The sequence below is a fragment of the Ranitomeya variabilis genome, chromosome 6, assembly GCF_051348905.1.
Source record: "Ranitomeya variabilis isolate aRanVar5 chromosome 6, aRanVar5.hap1, whole genome shotgun sequence".
Lineage (NCBI taxonomy): Eukaryota > Metazoa > Chordata > Amphibia > Anura > Dendrobatidae > Ranitomeya > Ranitomeya variabilis.
In genome coordinates, this window is record NC_135237.1 from 507,459,090 (window position 1) to 507,484,108 (window position 25,019).

General features: G+C 42.8%; 1 protein-coding gene across 6 annotated transcripts in view; it reads left to right on the plus strand.

The window, feature by feature from the left end:
• The window catches only part of VPS13B (vacuolar protein sorting 13 homolog B), a 1,111,190-nt gene that overhangs the window by 354,318 nt on the left and 731,853 nt on the right, over positions 1-25,019 (plus strand). For all 6 annotated transcript variants that reach the window (XM_077270879.1, XM_077270877.1, XM_077270878.1 and 3 more), the window contains exon 18: positions 19,953-20,087. In XM_077270879.1, coding sequence (XP_077126994.1) covers positions 19,953-20,087 — 135 coding nt within the window. The remainder of the gene's footprint in view (positions 1-19,952; positions 20,088-25,019) is intronic.

Consider the following 25,019-nt stretch of genomic DNA (forward strand, 5'->3'; position numbering starts at 1 on the left):
GACTCTCATCAGGCTTTATGTATCCCTCTGTGGTGGCATGATCTTGGACTCAGCTGCATTTGCCCACATTTTCCACTATGTTGCCAGAAAAGTCAAATATTACATGTACCTTAACAGAGAGAGATCTTCTTTACAATTTTCTGCATTCATTTATTGATCAAATGGCTTTCAGAATTTACAAGTTTCCTTTATAAAAATGTGATTACAAACTAAATAGGTTATACTGGCAAGCGAAAAGACTGATTCCCGTACTAATGGTTTTCAGAAAAGGGGAATCGAATCCTTTTGGTAAAAAAGTGATTCTGCAAATGTAGCCTTTTTGGCTCTTTGCATTTGTCATCTCACCAAAAGCTGAAAGTAAAAGTTCACCTTTGCAATTATAATTTTATACCCACTGTCATTTTTTTCAGTGTTGAGTGAACTGAAAGGGAACCTGTCATGTCATGTCATTTTGGTTTCCTAAACATCCCCCAGGACCATACATCATGTAATGTATGTCTCTGCTAAATGCCCAAGTATAGCATTAAAAAAAAAAACACTTTTAATATGTGAGTGTCTTTTTTGCATTTTGCTGTTTCTAGTTAAGTGGGAGGTGCTGGATCTGTATAACAGTGAAGCTTCAGCATCTGTATTCACATTCATTGTGCTTTGATAGGCTGAGAATTGTCCGAAGCCACTATGCTCATGGTAGAAATCTCACGCATATGCTCAGATAGCTGACTTTCTACAGTGAGCGGAGTGGCGTTTAATCCTATTTTCCCCCATACTTCAAAACCCATTAGGCGTGAATGCAGATTCCAAAGCGTGACCTGTTATGGAGATCCTGCACCTCCTCTTCATCGGAATAATTTACATAGCAGGCACCAACATGTTTTTTAAAGCAATATTCTGGGTTGCAGTGCCTTTTTGGAAGTTCAGGTGTCGTGACTAATTTTGGTGGTTTAGTAGGCCAAAATTATGTCACAATTTCACTTTTTGCAAGTGAAAGATACATTAGTAAGAAAGAAAGAAACTGTTTAAACAGGCGCATCCCAAAAGAAATAAAATCAATATTTTTATTGAAATTCAAACATGTAAAAAACAAAAGAATACATACAATTTAAAACCAATTAAAAATCTGCAACAATGTGCCACAATGAAAATAAGAGTCTAGGGTCAAATAATGAGTAATGAGACAATAGACCCCCTCACATGGAGTGTTAGTTGTTATCCAGTAAGAAAATCCTCTTAGATTTTAGAAAAAACGTGATGAACGAATGGAAATATAATCAGCACAGTGGATAGCACAGCAGCCTTGCAGCGCTGGGGTCCTGGGTCCAAGCCCCACTAAGGACAACATCTGCAAAGAGTTTGTATGTTCTCTCCGTGTTTGCGTGGGTTTCCTCCAGGTACTCCGGTTTCCTCCCACATTCCAAAGACATACTGATAGGGAATTTAGATTGTGAGCCCCAATGGGGACAGTGATGATAATGTGTGCAAACTGTAAAGCGCTGCGGAATATGTTAGCGCTATATAAAAATAAAGATTATTATTATTAAGAATTAGCAGAGCCTCAGAATTCTCATGAAAATTGCCAATATTAGAAGTATATATTAGCACATTAAGAAAGTATCAGTCCATGGGGAAGAAGTCGAGGAATAAATTGAAAAAAATCCCTGCGGGGGCAGAGGATTCCCATTGTGTATCGCCAAGATTCGGCTTCTTCAGGGTTAGTGCTCTTCCATTAAAAGGGTCATTAAGTAACAATTCCCAGATCAGACTATTTCAAAGATCCAACAATAAAAAAAGTAATTTTGCTTGTTTGTCGTTGAAATTTTTTTTAGGAGGATATAAAAATCATGATTTCTCAACAACACACCACCTTAAGGACCCTTACAATGTTATAATGCACTTGAATGGAGTAACCATCACATACATAGTATATTCCTTTCTTCGCGATGTACTGCTGCCTTCCTTTTTTCATTGATTTTTGATCTCTCCATGTTTCTTCACCCTTACACTCAATACCTACAGTATGTTCTGGAATGCACTACCAAGTCCAATTAAAGTAACCTTTACCACTGCAGGTTTTATGTGTTCCCCAAGATCACACCTCATCAGTAAAGCTTTCCCAGTTCTGTAGGATGATTTCTTGAATGCATAAAACTCTACTGACATGCAAGAGGTTTGCTTCTACTTAAATCATAAATCGCACCAAACACATGATTGAAGCTTTTCAATAATTGTAAAATAGAAGTCTGGAGTTTTCAGTGTTGCTGACTATAATGTATTTAAAATGTCAGGGGAAATGATGGCTGATTGTTACTTCTTACAACAGGATATATATTATAGATCAATCACTAATCTATAAACTTGTGACCAAGGATTGGGCATACACGTTAGGGTACCGTCTCACATAACGATTTACCAACGATCACGACCAGCGATACGACCTGGCCGTGATCGTTGGTAAGTCGTTGTGTGGTCGCTGGGGAGCTGTCACACAGTCCGCTCTCCAGCGACCAACGATGCCGAAGGCCCCGGGTAACCAGGGTAAGCATCGGGTTACTAAGCGCAGGGCCGCGCTTAGTAACCCGATGTTTACCGTGGTTACCAGCGTAAAAGTAAAAAAACCCAAACACTACATACTTACATTCCGGTGTCTGTCCCCCGGCGTTCTGCTTCTCTCCACTGTGTTTGCGCCAGCCGGAAAGCACAGCGGTGACGTCACCGCTGTGCTCGCTTTCCGGCTGGCCGGCGCTCACAGTGCAGAGAAGCAGAACGCCGGGGGACAGACACCGGAATGTAAGTATGTAGTGTTTGTTTTTTTTACTTTTACGCTGGTAACCACGGTAAACATCGGGTTACTAAGCGCGGCCCTGCGCTTAGTAACCCGATGTTTACCCTGGTTACAAGCAAACGCATCGCTGGATCGCTGTCACACACAACGATCCAGCGATGACAGCGGGAGATCCAGCGACGAAAGAAAGTTCCAAACGATCTGCTACGACGTACGATTCTCAGCAGGGTCCCTGATCGCTGCTGCGTGTCAGACACAGCGATATCGTATGGATATCGCTGGAACGTCACGGATCGTACCGTCGTAGCGACAAAAGTGCCACTGTGAGACGGTGCCCTTAGTTAAGCTTGGCACATCTTGCTGCATTCAGTGGGAACTGCCAATAATCTACTGTGTAATTTGACATCCCAACTGCCCTCTTACAGTACATCCTAACTTGGGGGCTAGGAAGGAATCAGACATATTGAATTTTCAACATTCTTGTTCCCCAGAAATAAGATGATTACCATCAGACCCTGGCTGCAGCTCAAGGAGGCCATACACCTTAGATATGTTAGCCAAATGCTTGCTAAGCTATAGTTGTTCATTCTGACCTCCATTACACATGCACGCTTGTGAATATGGTCTTAATAGGGAGTATACAGTAAGGGTGCATTTACACTACACAGTCGCAGCCATTAAAAACCCACTGATGGGCTAAAAATTGATTTGATGTGAATTGAATTCTTGTAGAATTTGTGGAAATACACTAGACCAATTAGCGATTTGATTCACGCAACTTGCCAAAAATGCCTCCACTATTTTACACAATTTAGTCAATTGCATCGTCCAGTGAGGACTCGCATGACCTTGGGAACAACATGGTGGGATTCTCAATAAAGCTTTTACCCCCAACCTACTGTCTCCTTCCCCATAATCCTGCAGAATGTAAGCCCGCAAGGGCAGGGTCCTCGCCCCTCTGTACCAGTCTGTCATTGTTAGTTTGTCTGCTGTAAGTGATATCTGTAACTTGTATGTAACCCCTTCTCATGTACAGCACCATGGAATCAATGGTGCTATATAAATAATAATAATAATAATAATAATAATAATAATAGTATAGTTTAGCCTATCATAATCTGTATAAAAGCCAAGGCAGGGAATGCAGCTCCACAGTCATTTTCAGATTAATCTATTTATAGAGAGGATTTCACAGCTTAGTAATAGAAATCGGAAGAAAAAGCCTCCCCAAAAATTGTGAATTAAATTATACAGATTGTGTGTGTATGTGTGATAAAACACCAGTGAACAACAGTTACCATAGGTTTCACCATAACCATATATTTGGAGGTCACTTTGACATCACAAAGGCTGTGTTCGCGTGAAAAAGATTGAAAGGGATTGGATACAGTCCTAGGAGACATTGGAGTTTTACACGTCTTTTCACGTCAATTAGAGTAACTGAGATTCGCAAACGAATAATAAAAATTTTGGGGAAAAATTTGCTACAGGTGATTAATTCAATATTCGATCGACTCTAATTATATGTGTGCTCAATCCTTAGAATGCCTGTGTGTATTGCTGTTACCCCCGGGCATCAGCCTCTTGTTGGGTCTTCCTCCATTTATAGAGGGTTGTGTTTGTGAGATACAGTATATGGAACTCATGAAAGCCTGTACAGGGACATGTTTCATGAAACTACCAAATCTTTTTTTTTTTTTTTAATGGTACATAATAGTTTTATTATTAAGCAGAAGTGTTCCAGACTGGCAGCTTCGTTCTGTAGACACCCATTGATATTTCTTATGTGCTGATATCTAGTTACAAATGTAGCTGTTTTGCCACAAACAATTGATTAAGCATACTGTAATTGAGAAGTCCTCATTATATTTGCCTTAGTGAAACAGGACAACACTAAAGTACATCTGTTATATACGACAGATGGATCTTAAATGATCATTTGAGGGAGTTTGAGGAAGTAAGGCGATAAAATACAGTTATTACAAACCTCTGAAATAAGAATAATTTGGCTACTGCAAAACCAAAGATAATGGCAATATTGCTTATGCATAACTTGGTGACGGCTGGTAGTGTCCGACAGACTACTCACATTGTTAAGAATAAGCTCACGTCTTCCTGTTTTTTGCTGAATTTTTTTGTGTGTGTTTTTGTGCAGTTTTTGCAATGGTTTTGGAATGCTAGATTTGTCTCTTGTGCATACTGATAAAGTTTGGTGGTGGAAAAAACAAGTCCTGTTCTATAGAATCAGGTTTTGTCCCAAAAAGGCAGCAAAACCTGATACCTGGTGTGTTTTTTCACCACCCATTCATTTCATTTGGTGAAAAACAATGAAAAAATGCTGAAAGAAGTGACATGCTCTTTTGTGCAAAAAATCACGCAAAGCACAAAATCATGATGACAAAAAACCAAGCTGTGTGCATGAGATTTCTGAAATCTCTTAGACTTTGCTGGTACTGTAAAACGCAGCTGAAAATTTGCACAAAGAACGCATCCAAAAAAGCTGCAAAAACTTAGCCTTAGTATATGAAGCATCTCAACTTTAGTGTTAAGCTGACACTAATAAGAATATTTAAAGAGTAAATCCCTGTATATAAGTTCCCTATTGTAAGCCGGTCAGCGGTGTTGAGAGACCTGGCGGTATTGCCGATTCAGAGCACAGTGATTGAATTACCCTTTATTGCTGTATCCTACTGGCCCAGATAGGATTATTGCAGAGCCACTTCCCCTGAATTTAGGTTGTGTAGCTGAATGCCCCAATGGATAATTATTATTATTATTATTCATTTATATAGCACCATTAATTCCATGGTGCTGTACATGAAAAAGGGGTTACATAATTCTAATAAGGAGGATTCGCTCACTAAAAGGGCATGGCTGGCAAACTACTGAGCATGATAATAGAGACCGTTTGTGGACATATTAGACTAATCTGTGAATGGATATCCAGTCTTTTGAAATTCATGGCTTATCTCTAGGATACACCACCAGTTTTAGATTGGTGAGAGTCTGACTTTCGGCACACTGTTATTTTCGGCTGTTTAAACAAGCTGCAGCGCTTGTACGAGCACCACGGCCTTCTCAGTGTTTTCGGCAGTTTGAAGTTGATTTGTCCTTGCCTGCGTCATACTCTTCACCAACAATGTCATTGAAGTGAATCAGACTCCATCATTGCTGTGAAAAGTACAATGCAAGCAAATACGAACTAGCCTACATGGAGCTGTAAACCTTGACGAGGCTGCGGCGCTCACCTGAAGCGGTGCCGTTATTTTGACCCCCCAGGGATAAGCCAACATTGTTAAAAGGCCCTTTAGCTTGTTGTGTGGGATGAGGGCGGGATCGTGCTCTTTTACAGATTTTGTGTTGATGTACGATGACAATGAGATAAATCCGCTCATTCAGCCCTAGTCTATGCAGCAAAGCTCGTGTGTGTGAGCTGTTGAAGACTGAAAGCATCTGCCGGCGACTACTCTCCTGGCCAGTGTGAAAACTTCAATGTTCGGGATTTTTTATATGGCTAGTCGCATAAAAAATGAAATAGAATGAAACATGTTTGGGGCTGTCCAAAACCGTAATGCTACCAGAGCAGAAGTGGGGGATAGCTATTTTGATAAACATACGGTATATATATATATATATATAGATCTAAATGTAATTTTATGATATATACATTTCCTTTTAAATAGAAATTCAGTAAGATCAAATCAGGCTATTTCTTTTTTGACTTGTGTAAAAGGTTTTGTTGGTCATCGATGGACTGATTTGGATAATTAAATTATACATTTCACTCTGGGCAAGCAATATATTCTGGTAATTGTATGCTTGGTGTGTGAATAGGCTCATCATGGATGGTTAGGTGAGGATTTTTTGTTCTTGTTATTGATAAGCTTTGCCAGGAGCTTGTCCCCAATCTGGTCTCTGCTGTTAACACCTCCCCGAGTTGGACAGGTGCGGAGCTCAAGAAGTAACATCTCACTGGAAAATTTGGTGATATGGAGACTTGAAACGATACAGACTTGTTAAGTGAAATAATTGAGTCTCTCGGTCTGTCCACATTGCTAGACAGAAGAGGAATGATCTAATAGACTGTGAGAATTTAGATAGAGGAGCGGGTAATGTAGGTGGGCCAAGTGTTTCTGATCTGCCATCAGATTTTATGTTTTCAGATCAGTGCAGCCGAGGCTTGCAGTGCGCTGTCTGACAGTAGGATTGTTCCCTTAGGGGGAGGAATGCTTGAAAGTGAATTCATACTTTCCTCTATTAAGCATCACTTCCATGCTTTCTAAAGACTCAGACTTGATAAAAGCTGGCACATGCGGGGAGTATAACAAGAATGTGACGGACTTTATAAGCCAGCCAACGTATTCTCCAGAGGCTGGCCAGACATGCAGATTGGACTACATACAAAGCACAAAGATCTGCAGCTTGTTCAATGAAAAACTATTGTATTATGTGACATAACACAAATCCTTCATTTCATTCATTGTTGACCTGTCAGCATAGCTAGAGTACCACTTATCACATCATTGTGTATTCTGATACACAAAGCACCATGCACTGGTAATGTGTTTCTACTAATTATAATGGCACAATAATTTTGAGATTGCCAGGAAAAAAAAAAAAGGAAAGGATAAACGTGTATAGTACTGTGCAACTGTTTTGGAAATAATGCTACAAAGTAAGAATGCTTTAAAACTGTGTTTAATAGTTTACAGTAGTTCATTTTTATCAATTAAAATTCCAAATTATTGAGCAAAAGAAAAATCTAAATTAAATCAGTATTTGGTTTGACCACTTGAATGCAGTTTAAGGAACTCAACTGGGAGGTTATTCCAAACATCTTGGAGAACTAATCACAGATCTTTTGTGTAGACTTGTGCAAATCCTTCCATCTCAGCATGTATTTACATTCTTGATGAGATCAGGGCTCTGTGGTTTCAGGGTATGTGCACACGTCAGGATTTCTTGCAGAAATTTCCTGAAGAAAACCGGAAATTTTCTGCAAGAAATCCGCATTTTTTGTTTTTTGCGTTTTTTTCCCCGTTTTTTTTTTTTTTTTTTAGCATTTTGCAAGCTAAATTAGCTTGGAGAATGCTAAAGTTTTCCAAGCGATCTGTAGCATCGCTTGGAAAACAGACTGACAGGTTGGTCACACTTGTCAAACATAGTGTTTGACAAGTGTGACCAACTTTTTACTATAGATGCTGCCTATGCAGCATCAATAGTAAAAGATAGAATGTTTAAAAATAATAAAAAAAAATGGTTATACTCACCTGCAGAAAGCCGATCTCAGCGGCGTCCGTTCCTATAGATGGTGTGTGCGCGCAGGACCTTCGATGACGTTGCGGTCACGTGAGCGGTCACATGAGCGGTCACGCGACCAATCACAAGACCGCGACGTCATCGCAGGTCCTTCACAGACACCAGCTATAGGAACAGAAGCGGCGGCATGCACCGGAGAGGCGGGAAGACTGCGGGGGCCATCGAAGGTGAGTATATGACTATTTTTTAATTTAATTATTTTTTTTTTACCAATTATATGGTGCCCAGTCCGTGGAGGAGAGTCTCCTCTCCTCCACCCTGGGTAACAACCGCACATAATCTGCTTACTTCCCGCATGGTGTGCACAGCCCCGTGTGGGAAGTAAGCAGATCAATGCACTCCTAGGTGTGCGGAATCCCAGCAATTCCACAAATTTAATGAACATGTTGCTTTTTTTTCCGTGATGCGATTTTTTCGTGGAAAAAAATGCAACATTTGCACAAAAAATGCGGAATACCCTGAAAATAATGGGAGGCTTATGTTAGCGTTTTTTTCGCGTTTTTTTGCGTTTTTTTTGCGTTTTTATCATGTTTTTATAGCGTAAAAACGTGGAAAAAACGCGAAAAATACTGAACGTGTGCACATGGCCTCAGCGTTGGACTGGAGCACCTTGGGCAGACCAGAGAAAATCATTCTTGGGGCCCACTATGTAGCTACATAGAAATAAATACAAGACCACCAATTGTGCGGTAAAACCAGTGTGAGGCTGTGGCCTCTGATACAGCTAGGGGGCGCTGTTTTTTCTCCCCAGAATGTGCATGCAGACGGATAAAGTCCATAGGTGTGCATGAGAGTCACGGATTTCCGGTCCTGGTTTTCCAGGTGGCTGAAGGCCACAGGTTTGTGTGTGTTTAAAAACCCTGCAGTAAGGGGGGGTATGGGTGTGTCAGGTCAGGTGTCAGGCAAGGTGTGTGAGGTGCACGTCAGTGTCAGTCTGGTGTGTGCTGGTCTGCAGTGTGCATGGAGGCACAGGCCAGCAGAGCCAGCACCCAGGGCAGCTGAATAGCCTGGCACCCGCAGCGTACACTGAGATGCAAGTCGTCCATGGTACTGGTCTCGGATGTGGACAGTCCTGTGCCCGGAGGTGGATGTCCTGTGCCCGAAGGAGTCGGATGTGGACAGTCCTGTGCCCGGAGGTGGATGTCCTGTGCCCGAAGGAGTCGGATGTGGACAGTCCTGTGCCCGGAGGTGGATGTCCTGTGCCCGAAAGAGGACTAGCATGTGCAACGATTGCAAACAGGTGGATATGGTGCCCGGCTGCTATCTGGAGGATATCCTGAACTGTGTACGACTGTGTGAGGAAAGAGTCTGTAAAGAGACTGTGATACAGCGATGCTGGACACCCACGAGAACTAGTCAGAGGAGGGCTGGCGTGTGTAGTGTCTGCAACATATGAGGCTGTGTGTATGGAGACGTATAGAGACTGTGAGATGGCGTGCGGTCGCCCAGGGAAACTGGACAAGGGAAGTCTGGCCTGTTTAGGGACCGCAAATCTAAAGCCATGTGATATGTATTGCTTTGAACCGGTGTAAACTGGTCACTGATAATATCCACTGAAGTTATATGCATTTATGGGAATTGGACTTAAATGCTGTGAAGAAACACATTAAAAGAGACTTTTTGTGTTTGAATTTGTGGGTCACTGCTTCTTCACTGCGTAGGATTCTACTGCAGCTTTACACCAGCTAATATCAGGGTATAATATAAGGTAGTACATGTCTAAGGCTGCTTTCACACTTGCGTCGGTACGGGTCCGTCGCTATGCGTCGACGCGACGTACCGACGCACGTTGTGAAAATTTGGCACAACATGGGCAGCAGATGCAGTTTTTCAACACATCCGCTGCCCATTGTAAAGTCCCGGGGAGGAGGGGGCGGAGTTCCGGACGCTCATGCACAGTAGGAAATGGTGGACCCGACGTACGAAAAAACATTACATTGAACGTTTTTTCGTGCCGATGGTCCGCCAAAACACGACGCATCCAGTGCACGACGGACGCGACGTATGGCCATCCGTCACAATCCGTCGCTAATACAAGTCTATGGGAAAATGCAGGATCCTGCAAAATTTTTTGCAGGATCCTGCATTCTCAAAAAACTACGGATTGTTACGGAAGCTGAAAAACGCAAGTGTGAAAGTAGCCTTAATTATGTAGCAGGGGTTGGGGCAGCCCCCTCAAAGAATATAAAGTAGCTAACTCATAGAACATAAAGTTGCCACCTCACAGGGTGCAATGCAGCCCCCTCATAGTATATAAAGTAGCCCACCTCACATAATATAATGCAGCCCTCAAAGAATATAGTGTAGCCCCCGCATAGAATATAGTGCAACCAGCCTCATCCACCTCCCCAGAATATAATGTAGCCCCCTCAGAGTATAATGCAGCCCCCTACAGAATATAATTTAGCCCCCTCAGAGTATAGTGCAGCCCCCTCATAGGGCCTCATGCTGCACCCCCTCAGGGTATAATGCAGCTCCCCCAATAGGGTATAATGCAGCTTCTCCCATAGGGCATAATGCTGCCCCCCTCATAGGGTACAATGCACCTCCCCCATAGGGTATAATGTAGCTCCCCCATAGGGAATAATGCTGCCCCTCTCATAGGGTACAATGCAGCTCCCCCCATAAGGTATAATGCAGCTCCCGTATAGAGAATAATGATGCCCCCTCATAGGGTATAATGTAGCTCCCCCATAGGGAATACTGCTGAACCCCATAGTGTATAATGTAGCTCCCCCATAGGGAATAATGATGCCCCCCTCATAGGGTATAATATAGCTCCCCCATAGGGAAAACTGCTGCTCTCCCCATAGGGTATAATGCTGCCCCCATAGGGTGTAATGTAGCTACCCCATAGGGAATAATGATGCCCCCCTCATAGGGCATAATGTAGCTCCCCCATAGGGAATACTGCTGAACCCCATAGGGTATAATGTAGCTCCCCATAGGGTATAATGTAGCTCCTCCCATAGGGAAAAATGCTGCACTCCCCATAGGGTATAATGTAGCTTCCCAATAGGGAATACTGCTGACTTCCCATAGGGTACAATGTAGCTCCCCCATAGGGAATACTGCTGCCCTCCCATAGGGTATAATGTAGCTCCCCCATAGGGAATACTGCTGCCCCATAAGATATAATGTAGCTCCCCCCATAGGGAATAATGCTGCCCCAGGACTTACTATATATATATATATATACAGTGTATATATATATACTGTGTATCTATCTATCTATATAAAACACAATATTCACCTCTCCTCGCTCCCACACAGCAGGTACACGATGAAATGACGTCATTGCGCACCCGTTTTGTGTCAGAGGCGATGGGAATGATGGAGAGGGAGCGTCATCTTACGCTCTCTCCTCCATTAATGTGCACTGGGGGCGGCGCTGGCACTGGGTCCCCCTGGCTTACGGCCCCATAGCGGCCACGTGGGCTGGGGCCCCCTGACGGAGCGGGGGCCCTGATAGCGGGCACTATTAAAGTGAAATTAAGTCACCCCTCTCCATGCCCATGGGGGCGTGGGGAAGCGTGAATATTCATTTCACTTTAGCGGGAACATTCTTTGGTTTCCTGTCACCGCTGCTTCTACGCTGGCATCGGTGGCCCCCATAGCAGCTGCTTGGTGTGCCACTGCTGGCTGGGGGCCCGTGGAGCAGTGGGGGCCCTAGGCAGCTCCTGGCACTGTATGCCAACAGGTGTCAATGCCAGGACTCATTGTTGTTCTTTACGCTGAATATATTTTTTAATAACAATGGCTGTATGTTTGCTCTCTGTTTTGCGGCAGAATAAGTTTGGAGACAGACACCTCCCTGATGGTATTACTCCATGGATAAGTATCTGCCTGTATTTCTCGTCACTGAGGGAAACGTTGTGGACCATAGACTCTGTAGGCAGTCAAAGAAACTTACCGTAGTTCTTCAGGTGAAATGCATATCATGCTTACTTCCATTAGAGTTCTGAAGATGTTTAGCAGCTTAGAACTGCAAACCGCTCAGAATCAGACTTTCGCCTACCATGGAAACCTTCAAAATGAACCTGAAGACCCACCTCTTACGACAAGCCTACAACCTGCAGTAACCACCGATCCACCAAACCACTGCACGACCAGCCCTACCCTCGCCCCCTGTATTCTCACCCATCCCTTGTAGATTGTGAACCCTCACGGGCAGGGTCCTCTCTCCTCCTGTACCAATCGTGACTTGTATTTTTTAAGATTACTGTACTTGTTTCTTAGTATGTATACCCCTCCTCACATGTAAAGTGCCATGGAAAAAAATGGCGCTATAATAATAATCTACTGTTTGGAGAAGTCTGACCAAAAGTGGTGTTTACAGAAGAATTGTGTGCAAAACCCATACATACCACATGACAGAAAGACCAAGTGACTCGGCTATTCACGAAAATATAGAAACTTGAAAAAATTACTGTAGCCAAAGCAGTTTGCCACTTAAGGACTGGAGTGTGGCACAATAATGTGTCTGCAGGAACAGTGAAGCATGATGGAGGGTCCTTGCAAGTTTGAGGATGCATTTCAGCAAATTAAGTTAGAGATTTGGTCAAGATTAGTGATGAGCGAATATACTCGTCACTCGAGATTTCCCAAGCATGCTCAGGTGTCCTCCGAGTATTTTTTTAGTGCTCGGAGATTTAGTTTTCATCTCCGCAGCTGAATGATTTACATCTGTTAGCCAGCATAAGTACGGTACATGTGGGGATTCCCTAGTAACCAGGTAACCCCCACATGTACTTATGCTGGCTAACAGATGTAAATCATTCACCTGCGGCGATGAAAATTAAATCTCTGAGCACTAAAAAATACTCGGAGGTCACCCGAGCGTGCTCAGGAAATCTCGAGTAACGAGTATATTCGCTCATCACTAGTCAAGATTAACCCCTTCCCGACCCATGACGCCACGTAGGCGTCATGAAAACCCGTGCCAATCCGACCCATGACGCCTATGTGGCGTCGTGGAATGATCGCGTCCCTGCAGATCGGGTGAAGGGGTTAACTCCTATTTTACCCGATCTGCAGGGAGAGGGGGAGTGGTACTTCAGCCCAGGGGGGGTGGCTTCAGCCCCCCGTGGCTACGATCGCTCTGATTGGCTGTTGAAAGTGAAACTGCCAATCAGAGCGATTTGTAATATTTCACCTAAAAAACAGGTGAAATATTACAATCCAGCCATGGCCGATGCTGCAATATCATCGGCCATGGCTGGAAAACCTGAAGTGACCACCCCCCACCCCACCGATCGCCCCCCCATCGCTCCGTTATGGGGTCCGGTCCCCTCCGTCCTGTGCTCCGCTGCCCCGTGCTCCTGCCCGCTCCCCCGTCCTGCTGTCCGCTCCCCCCGTCCTCCGATCACCCCCCCTGTGCTCAGATCCACCCCCCCACCACCCCTTCATACTTACCGATCCTCCCGGTGTCCGGCCGTCTCCTCGCTGGGCGCCGCCATCTTCCAAAATGGCGGGCGCATGCTCAGTACACCCGCCGGCCGGCAGATTCCTTACAGGTACATTTTGATCGCTGTGGTAGGTTCTACCACAGCGATCAAAATAAAAAAAATAATAAATAAACCCCCCCCTTTATCACCCCCATAGATAGGGACAATAATAAAATAAAGAAAATATATTTATTTTTTTTTCCCACTGTGGTTAGGGTTAGAACTAGGGTTAGGGTTAGAACTAGGGTTAGGGTTACGGGTAGGGTTAGGGTTATGGCATGTGCGGATTTGGCAGCGGATCCGCAGCGGATCGGCCGCGGATCCGCAGCGGATCGGCCACGGATCCGCAGCGGATCGGCCGCGGATCCGCAGCGGATCGGCCGCGGATCCGCAGCGGATTGGCAGCTGCGAATTCGTAGCAGTTTTCCATCAGGTTTACAGTACCGTGTACACCTATGGAAAACCAAATCCGCTGTGCCCATGGTGCGGAAAATTCCGTGCAGAAACACTGCGTTGTATTTTCCACAGCATGTCAATTCTTTGTGCGGATTCCGCAGCGTTTTACACCTGTTCCTCAATAGGAATCCGCAGGTGAAATCCGCACAAAAAAACACTGGAAATCTGCTGTAAATCCGCAGGTAAAACGCAGTGCCTTTTACTTGCAGATTTTTCAAAAGTCGTGCGGAAAAATCTCACACGAATCCGCTACGTGGGCACATACCCTTAAGGTTAGGGTTGGAATTAGGGCTAGGGTTGGAATTAGGGTTACGGGTGTGTTGGGGTTAGGGTTGTGGTTAGGGGTGTGTTGGGGTTAGGGTTGGGATTAGGGTTATGGCTACAGTTGGGATTAGGATTAGGGGTGTGTTGGGGTTAGTGTTGAAGTTAGAAATGAGGGGTTTCCACTGTTAGGGCACATCAGGGGTCTCCAAACGCAACATGGCGCCACCATTGATTCCAGCCAATCTTGCATTCAAAAAGTCAAATGGTGCTCCCTCCCTTCCAAGCCCCGACGTGTGCCCAAACAGTGGTTTACCCCCACATTTGGGGTACCAGCGTACTCAGGACAAACTGGGCAACAACTGTTGGGGTCCAATTTCTCCTGTTACCCTTGCAAAAATAAAAAATTACTTGCTAAGACATAATTTTTGAGGAAAGAACAATTATTTTTTATTTTCACGGCTCTGCGTTGTAAACTTCTGTGAAGCACTTGGAGGTTGAACGTGCTCATCACACATCTAGATAAGTTCCTTGGGGGGTCTAGTTTCCAAAATCGGGTCACTTGTGGGGTGTTTCTACTAGGCACATCAGGGGCTCTGCAAATGCAACGTGACGCCCGCAGACCATTCCATCAAAGTCTGCATTTCAAATGTCACTACTTCCCTTCCGAGCCCTGACGTGTGCCCAAACAGTGGTTTACCCCCACATATGGGGTATCACTGTACTCACAACAAACTGGGCAACAAACATTGGGGCCCAATTTCTCCTGTTACCCTTGTGAAAATAAAAAATTGCTTGCTAAAACATCTTTTTTGAGGAAAGAAAAATGATTTTTTATTTTCACGGCTCTGCGTTGTAAACTTCTGTGAAGCACTTGGGGGTTGAATGTGCTCATCACACATCTAGATAAGTTCCTTGGGGGGTCTAGTTTCCAAAATGGGGTCACTTGTGGGGTGTTTCTACTGTTTAGGCACATCAGGGGCTCTGCAAATGCAACGTGACGCCCGCAGACCATTCCATCAAAGTCTGCATTTCAAATGTCACTACTTCCCTTCCGAGCCCTGACGTGCGCCCAAACAGTGGTTTACCCCCACATATGGGGTATCACTGTACTCACAACAAACTGGGCAACAAACATTGGGGCCCAATTTCTCCTGTTACCCTTGTGAAAATAAAAAATTGCTTGCTAAAACATCTTTTTTGAGGAAAGAAAAATGATTTTTTATTTTCACGGCTCTGCGTTGTAAACTTCTGTGAAGCACTTGGGGGTTGAATGTGCTCATCACACATCTAGATAAGTTCCTTGGGGGGTCTAGTTTCCAAAATGGGGTCACTTGTGGGGTGTTTCTACGGTTTAGGCACATCAGGGGCTCTGCAAATGCAACGTGACGCCCGCAGACCATTCCATCAAAGTCTGCATTTCAAATGTCACTACTTCCCTTCCGAGCCCTGACGTGCGCCCAAACAGTGGTTTACCCCCACATATGGGGTATCACTGTACTCACAACAAACTGGGCAACAAACATTGGGGCCCAATTTCTCCTGTTACCCTTGTGAAAATAAAAAATTGCTTGCTAAAACATCTTTTTTGAGGAAAGAAAAATGATTTTTTATTTTGTATGGCTCTGCGTTGTAAACTTCTGTGAAGCACTTGGGGGTTGAATGTGCTCATCACACATCTAGATAAGTTCCTTGGGGGGTCTAGTTTCCAAAATGGGGTCACTTGTGGGGTGTTTCTACTGTTTAGGCACATCAGGGGCTCTGCAAATGCAACGTGACGCCCGCAGAGCATTCCATCAAAGTCTGCATTCCAAAACGTCACTACTTCCCTTCCGAGCCCCGGCATGTGCCCAAACAGTGGTTTACCCCCACATATGGGGTATCACCGTACTCAGGAGAAACTGGACAACAACTTTTGGGGTCCAATTTCTCCTGTTACCCTTGCAAAAATAAAAAATTCTGGGCTAAAAAAATATTTTTGAGGAAAGGAAACACATTTATTATTTTCACGGCTCTGCGTTATAAACTTCTGCGAAGCACTTGGGGGTTCAAAGTGCTCACCACACATCTAGATTAGTTCCTTGGGAGGTCTAGTTTCCAAAATGGGGTCACTTGTTAGGGAGCTCCAATGTTTAGGCACACAGGGGCTCTCCAAACGTGACATGGTGTCCGCTAATGATTGGAGCTAATTTTCCATTCAAAAAGCCAAATGGCGTGCCTTCCCTTCCGAGCCCTGCCGTGTGCCCAAACAGTGGTTTACCCCCACATATGGGGTATCATCGTACTCAGGACAAACTGGACAACAACATTTGGGGTCCAATTTCTCCCATTACCCTTGGAAAATTAAAAAATCCTGGGCTAAAACTCATTTTTGAGGAAAGAAAAATTATTTTTTTATTTTCACGGCTCTGCGTTATAAACTTCTGTGAAGCACCTGGGGGTTATAAGTGCTCACTATGCATCTAGATAAGTTCCTTGGGGGGTCTAGTTTCCAAAATGGGGTCACGTGTAGGGGAGCTCCAATGTTTAGGCACACAGTGGCTCTCCAAACGCGACATGGTGTTCGCTAACGATTGGAGCTAATTTTCCATTCAAAAAGTCAAATGGCACACCTCCCCTTCCGAGCCTTGCCGTGCACCCAAACAGTGGTTTAGCCCCACATATGAGGTATCAACATACTCAGCAGAAATTGCCCAACAAATTTTAGGATCCATTTTATCCTGTTGCCCATGTGAAAATGAAAAAATTGAGGCTAAAAGAAATTTTGTGTGAAAAAAAAGTACTTTTTAATTTTTACGGATCAATTTGTGAAGCACCTGAGAGTTTAAAGTGCTCACTATGCTTCTAGATAAGTTCCTTGGGGGGTCTACTTTCCAAAATGGGGTCACTTGTGGGAGCGCTCCAATGTTTAGGCACACGGGGGCTCTCCAAACGTGACATGGTCTCTGCTAGCGATGGAGATCATTTTTCATTCAAAAAGTCAAATGGCGCTCCTTCCCTTCCGAGCCTTACCATGTGCCCAAACAGTGGTTTACCCCCACATGTGAGGTATCAGTGTACTCAGGAGAAATTGTCCAACAAATTTTAGGATCCATTTTATCCTGTTGCCCATGTGAAAATGAAAAAATTGAGGCTAAAATAATTTTTTTGTGAAAAAAAAGTACTGTTTAATTTTTACGGATCAATTTGTGAAGCACCTGGGGGTTTAAAGTGCTCACTATGCTTCTAGATAAGTTCCTTGGGGGGTCTAGTTTCCAAAATGGGGTCACTTGTGGGGGAGCTCCAATGTTTAGGCACACGGGGGCTCTCCAAACGCGACATGGTGTCCGCTAAAGATTGGAGCCAATTTTTCATTCAAAAAGTCAAATGGCGCTCCTTTCCTTCCAAGCCCTGCCGTATGCCCAAACAGTGGTTTACCCCCACATATGAGGTATCAGCGTACTCAGGACAAATTGGACAACATCGTTCGTGGTCCAGTTTTTCCTTTTACCCTTGGGAAAATAAAAAAATTGTTGCTAAAAGATCATTTTTGTGACTAAAAAGTTAAATGTTCATTTTTTCCTTCCATGTTGCTTCTGCTGCTGTGAAACACCTGAAGGGTTAATAAACTTCTTGAATGTGGTTTTGAGCACCTTGAGGGGTGCAGTTTTAGAATGGTGTCACTTTTGGGTATTTTCAGCCATATAGAACCCTCAAAGTGACTTCAAATGTGAGGTGGTCCCTAAAAAAAATGGTTTTGTAAATTTTGTTGTAAAAATGAGAAATCACTGGTCAAATTTTAACCCTTATAACTTCCTAGCAAAAAAAAAATTTGTTTCCAAAATTGTGCTGATGTAAAGTAGACATGTGGGAAATGTTATTTATTAACTATTTTGTGTCACATAACTCTCTGGTTTAACAGAATAAAAATTCAAAATGTGAAAATTGCGAAATTTTCAAAATTTTCGCCAAATTTCCGTTTTTTTCACAAATAAACTCAGAAATTATCGACCCAAATTTACCACTAACATGAAGCCCAATATGTCACGAAAAAACAATCTCAGAATCGCTAGGATCCGTTGAAGCGTTCCTGAGTTATTACCTCATAAAGGGACACTGGTCAGAATTGCAAAAAACGGCAAGGTCATTAAGGCCAAAATAGGCTGGGTCATGAAGGGGTTAATGGTGTCTGCAGTAATGAAAAATACAGACACTTATCCATGAGGCAATACCATCAAACAGGCATCTGATTACCTCCAAATCTATTCTACAACAGTAAACCAACCCCAAACATACAGAAAATGTTACTAAAAAGAAATAAAATATCAATTAAGCATTAAGAAGAAGAACGTCTTGGAACTTATGATATGGCCCCCACAGAGCCCTGATACAATCGTCATCATTATCCATTCTGTCTGGAATTATAAGAAGAAACGGAAGGATTTGTGCAAGCCTCCATACACAGAATATTTGTGGTTAGTTCTCAAAGATGTATGGAACAACCTCCCTGCTAAGTTCCTTCAAAAACTATGTACCTTGAAGAATTGATGATTTGCTGCTGTTTTGAAGTCAAAGGGCACACTAAATATTGATTTGAGTAAGATTTATCTTTTGTTCATTCACTTTGCATTTTGTTAATTGATAAACATAGACTATTAATATTTCTGTCTAGCATTGTTACTTTGCATAATTTTTCCAGACCTGCCTACGCTATGTGTGTATAATATATATATACTGTATGTATATATATATATATATATATATATATATATATATATATATATATATATATTATTTACCGTAATTATAAGGTATATGCATTTTCTTAGAGTGCTGCATTGTACTTTCCCTCGGGTATTCATCATTTAAATAGGAGTATGTTGACCCAGTTGGCATTTCTTTTCAGCAGGGTGATTCCATTCACAGTCTGACCCTGAGTGTGCATGTACAGTTCCTGTTGACAAGAAGAATTTAAAAAAACAGATTGTCACCTGATTTCTCTTTGTATACCTAATTTCAGCAGAAATGCCCCCATAAAAACGCTTTCATGTTTTTTTTTTTTTGTTCTGTGATAGGAACAGGTAATATCGTGTATGATGATGCAAAGGTTACTTCTTTACAGTATTTCCTCCTAGTTGATGATTTTCTTTGAATACTGTAAAACCGTTTTAAGAGTATAGTATGTGATAAGTACGTCCCATGAACTTCACCTTCTCATGAACATTGTTTTTGCCCTGACAGATCGATCGGATTTGTCAGGAGTTTTTAGTATCCGTTTCACAATGGATCGGACAACCCTTTCATGCCTAATAGCACTTTTGATAAGCCACACTATTGCTCATTACACTTAATGCTCGTGGTCGGATTATATGGGGTGTTAGATCATTCCAAACATATATAAGGTGCATGAATTGCGTGTGCTGGGTGTTACTCAGTATTATTCTTTGCTGTTGCTGGAGGACTATGCCACAGACCCTCCTTCCAAATCCTGGACACCTGCAGAACAGCACAACTTCAAACCGAGTTTTGCAGAACATCATGTGAATGCGTTAAAAGGAATCGTGTTTGAATATGAATCCAAATCACTTTCTGATGTTTGCTAATTAAAACAAAAAGCAAAAAGAACTGAAATGATTGTTTTACTGTCTGAATGAATATTAAAGTATATTACAATTCAACAGGCTAGTACATTTGCAGCTTTCTTTTATTAGGTGTGAAATCCAAGAATGCGCTGCCAACTCTGGAGGGTTCTATCCAGAATGTTGAACTGAGATTCTGCAGCACATCATTGGTCAAATGTGTCTCCGGGACCCTGGGATCAATAAAAATTTGTGCCAAAGCCCCAGGTATGTGCAGCTGGACCGTATAAAAGTTTATTGCCTGTATAGGAGAATTGGCCTTACTTTTTACAAGGAGAGTTACTGAAACAAGAATTTATTCATTGTTCCTATGAATCAGAGATTTAGCGTGTTTTAATTTTATCATGCCAAGATAATACATTATAGCTATGGTCGATTAAATTTTAGTTTTAATTTTTTAATTGTATTCTGATTGTAGTTTTCCCTTCCCCCCGTCCCATATTTGAGCAGTTACTGTGTATCATAAAGTATAATACTATCAGCACAACAATTCCCCATAACGTGATGATGTACAAACTTCTTGCCAAGTAGCTACATTCTAGGTCATTCTGGGTGATATGTGGGAGATCTGATTGGCACTTAGAAGGCAAAGATCTCTTCTCAGAATGTGAAGGGCCATGCTAAATAGAAAGGCAAGGTGAGATTTATGGTTTTTTAACACTGGCCTCTTCTGTGTTTTTTAAGCAAAAATTGAGAAGGCTGCCAAGTGCACGGCACTCCTAAAAGTACATTTGTTTGGCTTCTCTTGTAAGGTACTAACATAACAACATTATGTAATACTTTGTACCTCTAGAGATTAACAAGTTCTTTACTTGAAAAACATGAATTCATTTTACTCAATGAGTTTAATTAAACATTAACACATTAGCTTCACGTGCCAGTTGTTTGCTTTTCTTTGGAAGCACACATTTGTACTGTCTCCAGGGAAGTCAGATCATCCACCATCCAATACAACCAACAGCGATGTGCCAAACTTGCATGTGTTTGGCCATGTTCACACGTTGAGTGTTTGGTCCGTATTTTTCATCAGTATTTGTATCGAAAACCGGGAGTGGGTGAAAAATGCAGAAGTGGTGACGTGATTCTATTATATTTTACCTATGAATGGATCCTGATGGCTGATACATGCTGACCGATCTACTAACCGCTTGTATCAGACAATGTTTAACTCTGAAAAGCAGAGACATTTCAGAAAGAAATAGTTTAATAGCTGCCATGGCCGAGCCATGCTGGAGACTACTCAAAAGCAGCAGGCGGGGGAGTAGCTGCCGTGGACCCACCTGTCTTACTAGTCTCCAGCGCGGCTCAGTCCCAATTATTAACCCCTTAACCCCTGTGGCCATTTAGGGTTTTCGTTTTTTGCTCCCCTTCTTCCCAAAGCCATAACTTTTAAATTTTTCTGTCAAAATGACCATGAGGGCTTGTTTTTTGCGTGACAAGTTGTACTTTTGAACAACACTATTGGTTTTATCATATCGTGTACTGGAAAACGGAAAAAAAAAATTGAAATTGCAAAAAAAGTGCAATTCCACAGTTGTTTTTTGTTTTTATGTTACCATGTTCACTAAATGTTAAAACTGACCTGCCATTATGATTCTCCAGGTCATAAGTTCTGTGGTGCAGCAGTGTCGAGGAAGTGACCCAAGCAAGTTCAAAAACAAAACCTGTTTAATGTCCAGAAAAAAAAACTCACAGTGCACAGCACGCTTTATCCTCCGGATCGCAGCCGGGAAAACAAAAAGACAGTCCGGGACCGGTTGCGGTGAGCGACCGCACTGCCGTATACATAGGTGGTGCCAGACCTTTTGGCTCCGCTTGGCCCTGTGTTGCCTCACACAGGAAGTGCTCTGCAGACCAACTGCTCTGTCTGCCTGCAAGACCAAAACTGACACACCCAAACTCTTCTTGCAGGGTTTTTTTTCCCCCTCACTTCACTCTGTGGCTATGGGCCACTTACAAGATCTGGGCTGGAGGAAACGGACCGCACCCCACTACCTTCCTGCAGTCTTTTTCAAAAATAAAAACCCATGCCTGGTTTTCCTGAATAAGTTCCTTGGTCAAGAATAACTTAACCAGGTTCAAACTTACTCTCCTTCTGCCTTGTGACTCACAGACACCCTGCTGTGAACACAAAGCACTCCAGCAGATCTAATACGCTTCTGAGCGCATCCTGGGGGACACATAGCGACTCTTACATGTGACTCCGGTCACTGCCTCACAGTTCATAGACACCAAACATGTCTAGGTTCTTTTTTATTTAAGGGGTGAAATAAAAAATCCAGCCTTTGTTAAAAGAAAAAAAAATGGCGCCATTTTCCAAGACCTGTAGCGTCTCCATTTTCATGCTTTGGGGCTGGGTGAGGGCTTATGTTTTGCATGCCAAGCTGACGTTTTTTATTGATACCATTTTGGTGTAGATACGATCCTTTGATCGCCCATTATTGCATTTTATTGCAATGTAACCGCGACCAAAAAAATCCCCGTAATTCTGGTGTTTTTTTTCTTTATTTCTCGTTACGCTGTTTAGCGATCAGATTATTTTTTTATATTGATTGGGCAATTCTGAATGCTTCGATACCAAATATGTGTAGGTTTTGATTTTTTATTTTATTTTGAATGGGGCGAAAGGGGGTGATTTGAACTTTTATATATATATATATATATATATATATATATATATATATATTTTTTTTAATAGGTTTAAAAACATTTTTTTTAACTTTTTTGCATGCTTCAGTAGTCTCCATGGGAGACTACAAGCTGCAGTTGTCTGATTTGGTTCTGCTACATACAGGCGATGATCAGATCGCCTGTATGTAGCAGAAATGCTTACTTGATACCGGGTGGCGCTCATAGCAAACCGGCTATGACAACCATAGAGGTCTGCTAGAGATCTGGTTGTCAAGCCAACCCATCGGTGACCCGTGATGACATGACGGGGTCACCGATGGCGGGATTTCCGGCGTGCTTCCTGAAAGCGCAAGTTAAATGCCGCTGTCAGAGATTGACAGCAGCATTTAACGGGTTAATAGCCGCAGGTGGATCGCTATTCCACCCGTGGCTGTTAGAGGCACATGTCAGCTGTTTAAAGCAAAGCGGGTTCATTAACCACATCCCGTCACTGCACTGCCCTTTTATGTCCTAATGGAAGTCTGATACATGCTGCACGAGGATCTGTATCATATATCAGCTGTCTGGTTCCTTTTAAGTAAAGTTGTTTAATGACTGTTATGGCACTTGCTAGAATACCATGTGTTTTAATGCTTCACCATTTTTTAGATTTTTGGGCTCTTTCAGGAAGTAGAAATATTTTGGTGTACATCAGAGGCTTAAAAGTAATCCCTGGTTTTATTTCATAAATCAATAGTACACATGAAAGTAAGCAACTTTGTAATATATCTTATCAGATAAATCTACTTCTTTTTTTCCTTGATTGATCCTTCACTCTCAATTCATGGGTAAAATCTGTATTGAGGGAAGACATATTTTCTCATTACTGAGATAGAATATGACAGTTGGTGCTCCTAAAGTTCTATGGAGAGGCAGGCACCGACATTCTGCTGCAAGTTCACCTGAAACAGTTACATTACTCCATAGAACTTAATGAGCACCAACTGTCCTCTCAAATTTCAGTAATGGGCAAATCAGTATTCTCTGAAGATGAATTTTGTCTGTGAATTGAGAATTCTCAATGAATTATCAGTTCGGGAGGACAGAAAAGCAGATTACTGTAATAAGATATTTTAGAAAGTTTGTTTTTTAATTTTCAAGTCATCGGTGACACTTGTTTCAGGGGCTATGTTAGTCCCTGCACAATGTGCACAATGACAGCTCGTGCTCTGTTACCGGCTCAGATCAATAGTAATGAGTCTGTAACACAGCACACTGTGTCAGTGTGTTGTCAGAATACCTGGTGTGCAGAGACCCTTCCATTAGGACATAAAAGGGCAGTGCAGTGACGGGATGTGGTTAATGAACACTCTTTTTACCTGCATACCCCTCATTAAAGGGAACCTGTCACCCCCAAAATCGTAAGTGAGCTAAGCCCACCAGCATCAGAGGCTTATCTACAGCATTCTGGAATGCTGTAGATAAGCCCCCAATGTATCCTAAAAGATGGTGAAAAGAGGTTAGATTATACTCACCCCGGGGCGGTCCTGGTCCGGTCCAATGGGTGTTGCGGTCCGGCGCCTCCTATCTTCATCAAATGACGTCCTCTTCTTGTCTTCATACTGCGGCTCCGGCGCAGGCGTACTTTGCCTGCCCTGTTGAGGGCAGAGCAAAGTACTGCAGTGCACAGGTGCTGGGCCTCTCTGACCTTTCCCCTAAACAGGGCAGGCAAAGTACCATGCGCCGGAGCCGCAGCGTGAAGACAAGAAGAGGACGTCATCGTAAGAAGATGGGAGGCCCCGGACCGGACTGCCCCGTCCATCGGAACGGGACCGCCCCTGGGTGAGTATAATCTAACCACTTTTTCTTATCTTTTGTTATACATTGGGGGCTTATCTACAGCATTCCAGAATGCTGTAGATAAGTCCTGATGCTGGAGGGCTTAGCTGACCTTCGATTTTGGGGGTGACAGGTTCCCTTTAAGACTGGTGTATGAAATGCAAATTTTAATGAATGTGGCCCTAATGTTCACACCAAATAAAACCATTTTCTGAAGATTTTCATTTCACAATCAGTCATTTATGATAATGTTGGATTTTCATTGCTCGAATGTAACTTTCAAGTCTTTAAATGGCATTTTAATACTAGAAATAATAATGCTATATCCTGGTAATAGCGTAGGTAAAACTGCTGATTGAGCTGTATTGTTAAGTCCCAATAAATATTTATTCGTCATGCATTTTGCCAGTTTTAACAGCTTCTTTTAGGGGCGAGATCTGCTGCACTCTCAGCCTATTTAAGGGCAATGGCAGAATTGACAGCGATATCAGCCAATGGGCAATTGCTCCACAGCAGATTCAAAAAAGGACCATGTCAATTCTTTTTGCAGATGTGCTGCATTTCTGCACCCATTCCATAATAGAAATTTGTAGGGGTATAAAAAAAGGAAGAAATACGCACAAAAATCTGCAACGTGTGCATGTGCACATACAAAAAAAGGTGCAGATTCTGACCTGCATTTTCTGCCAA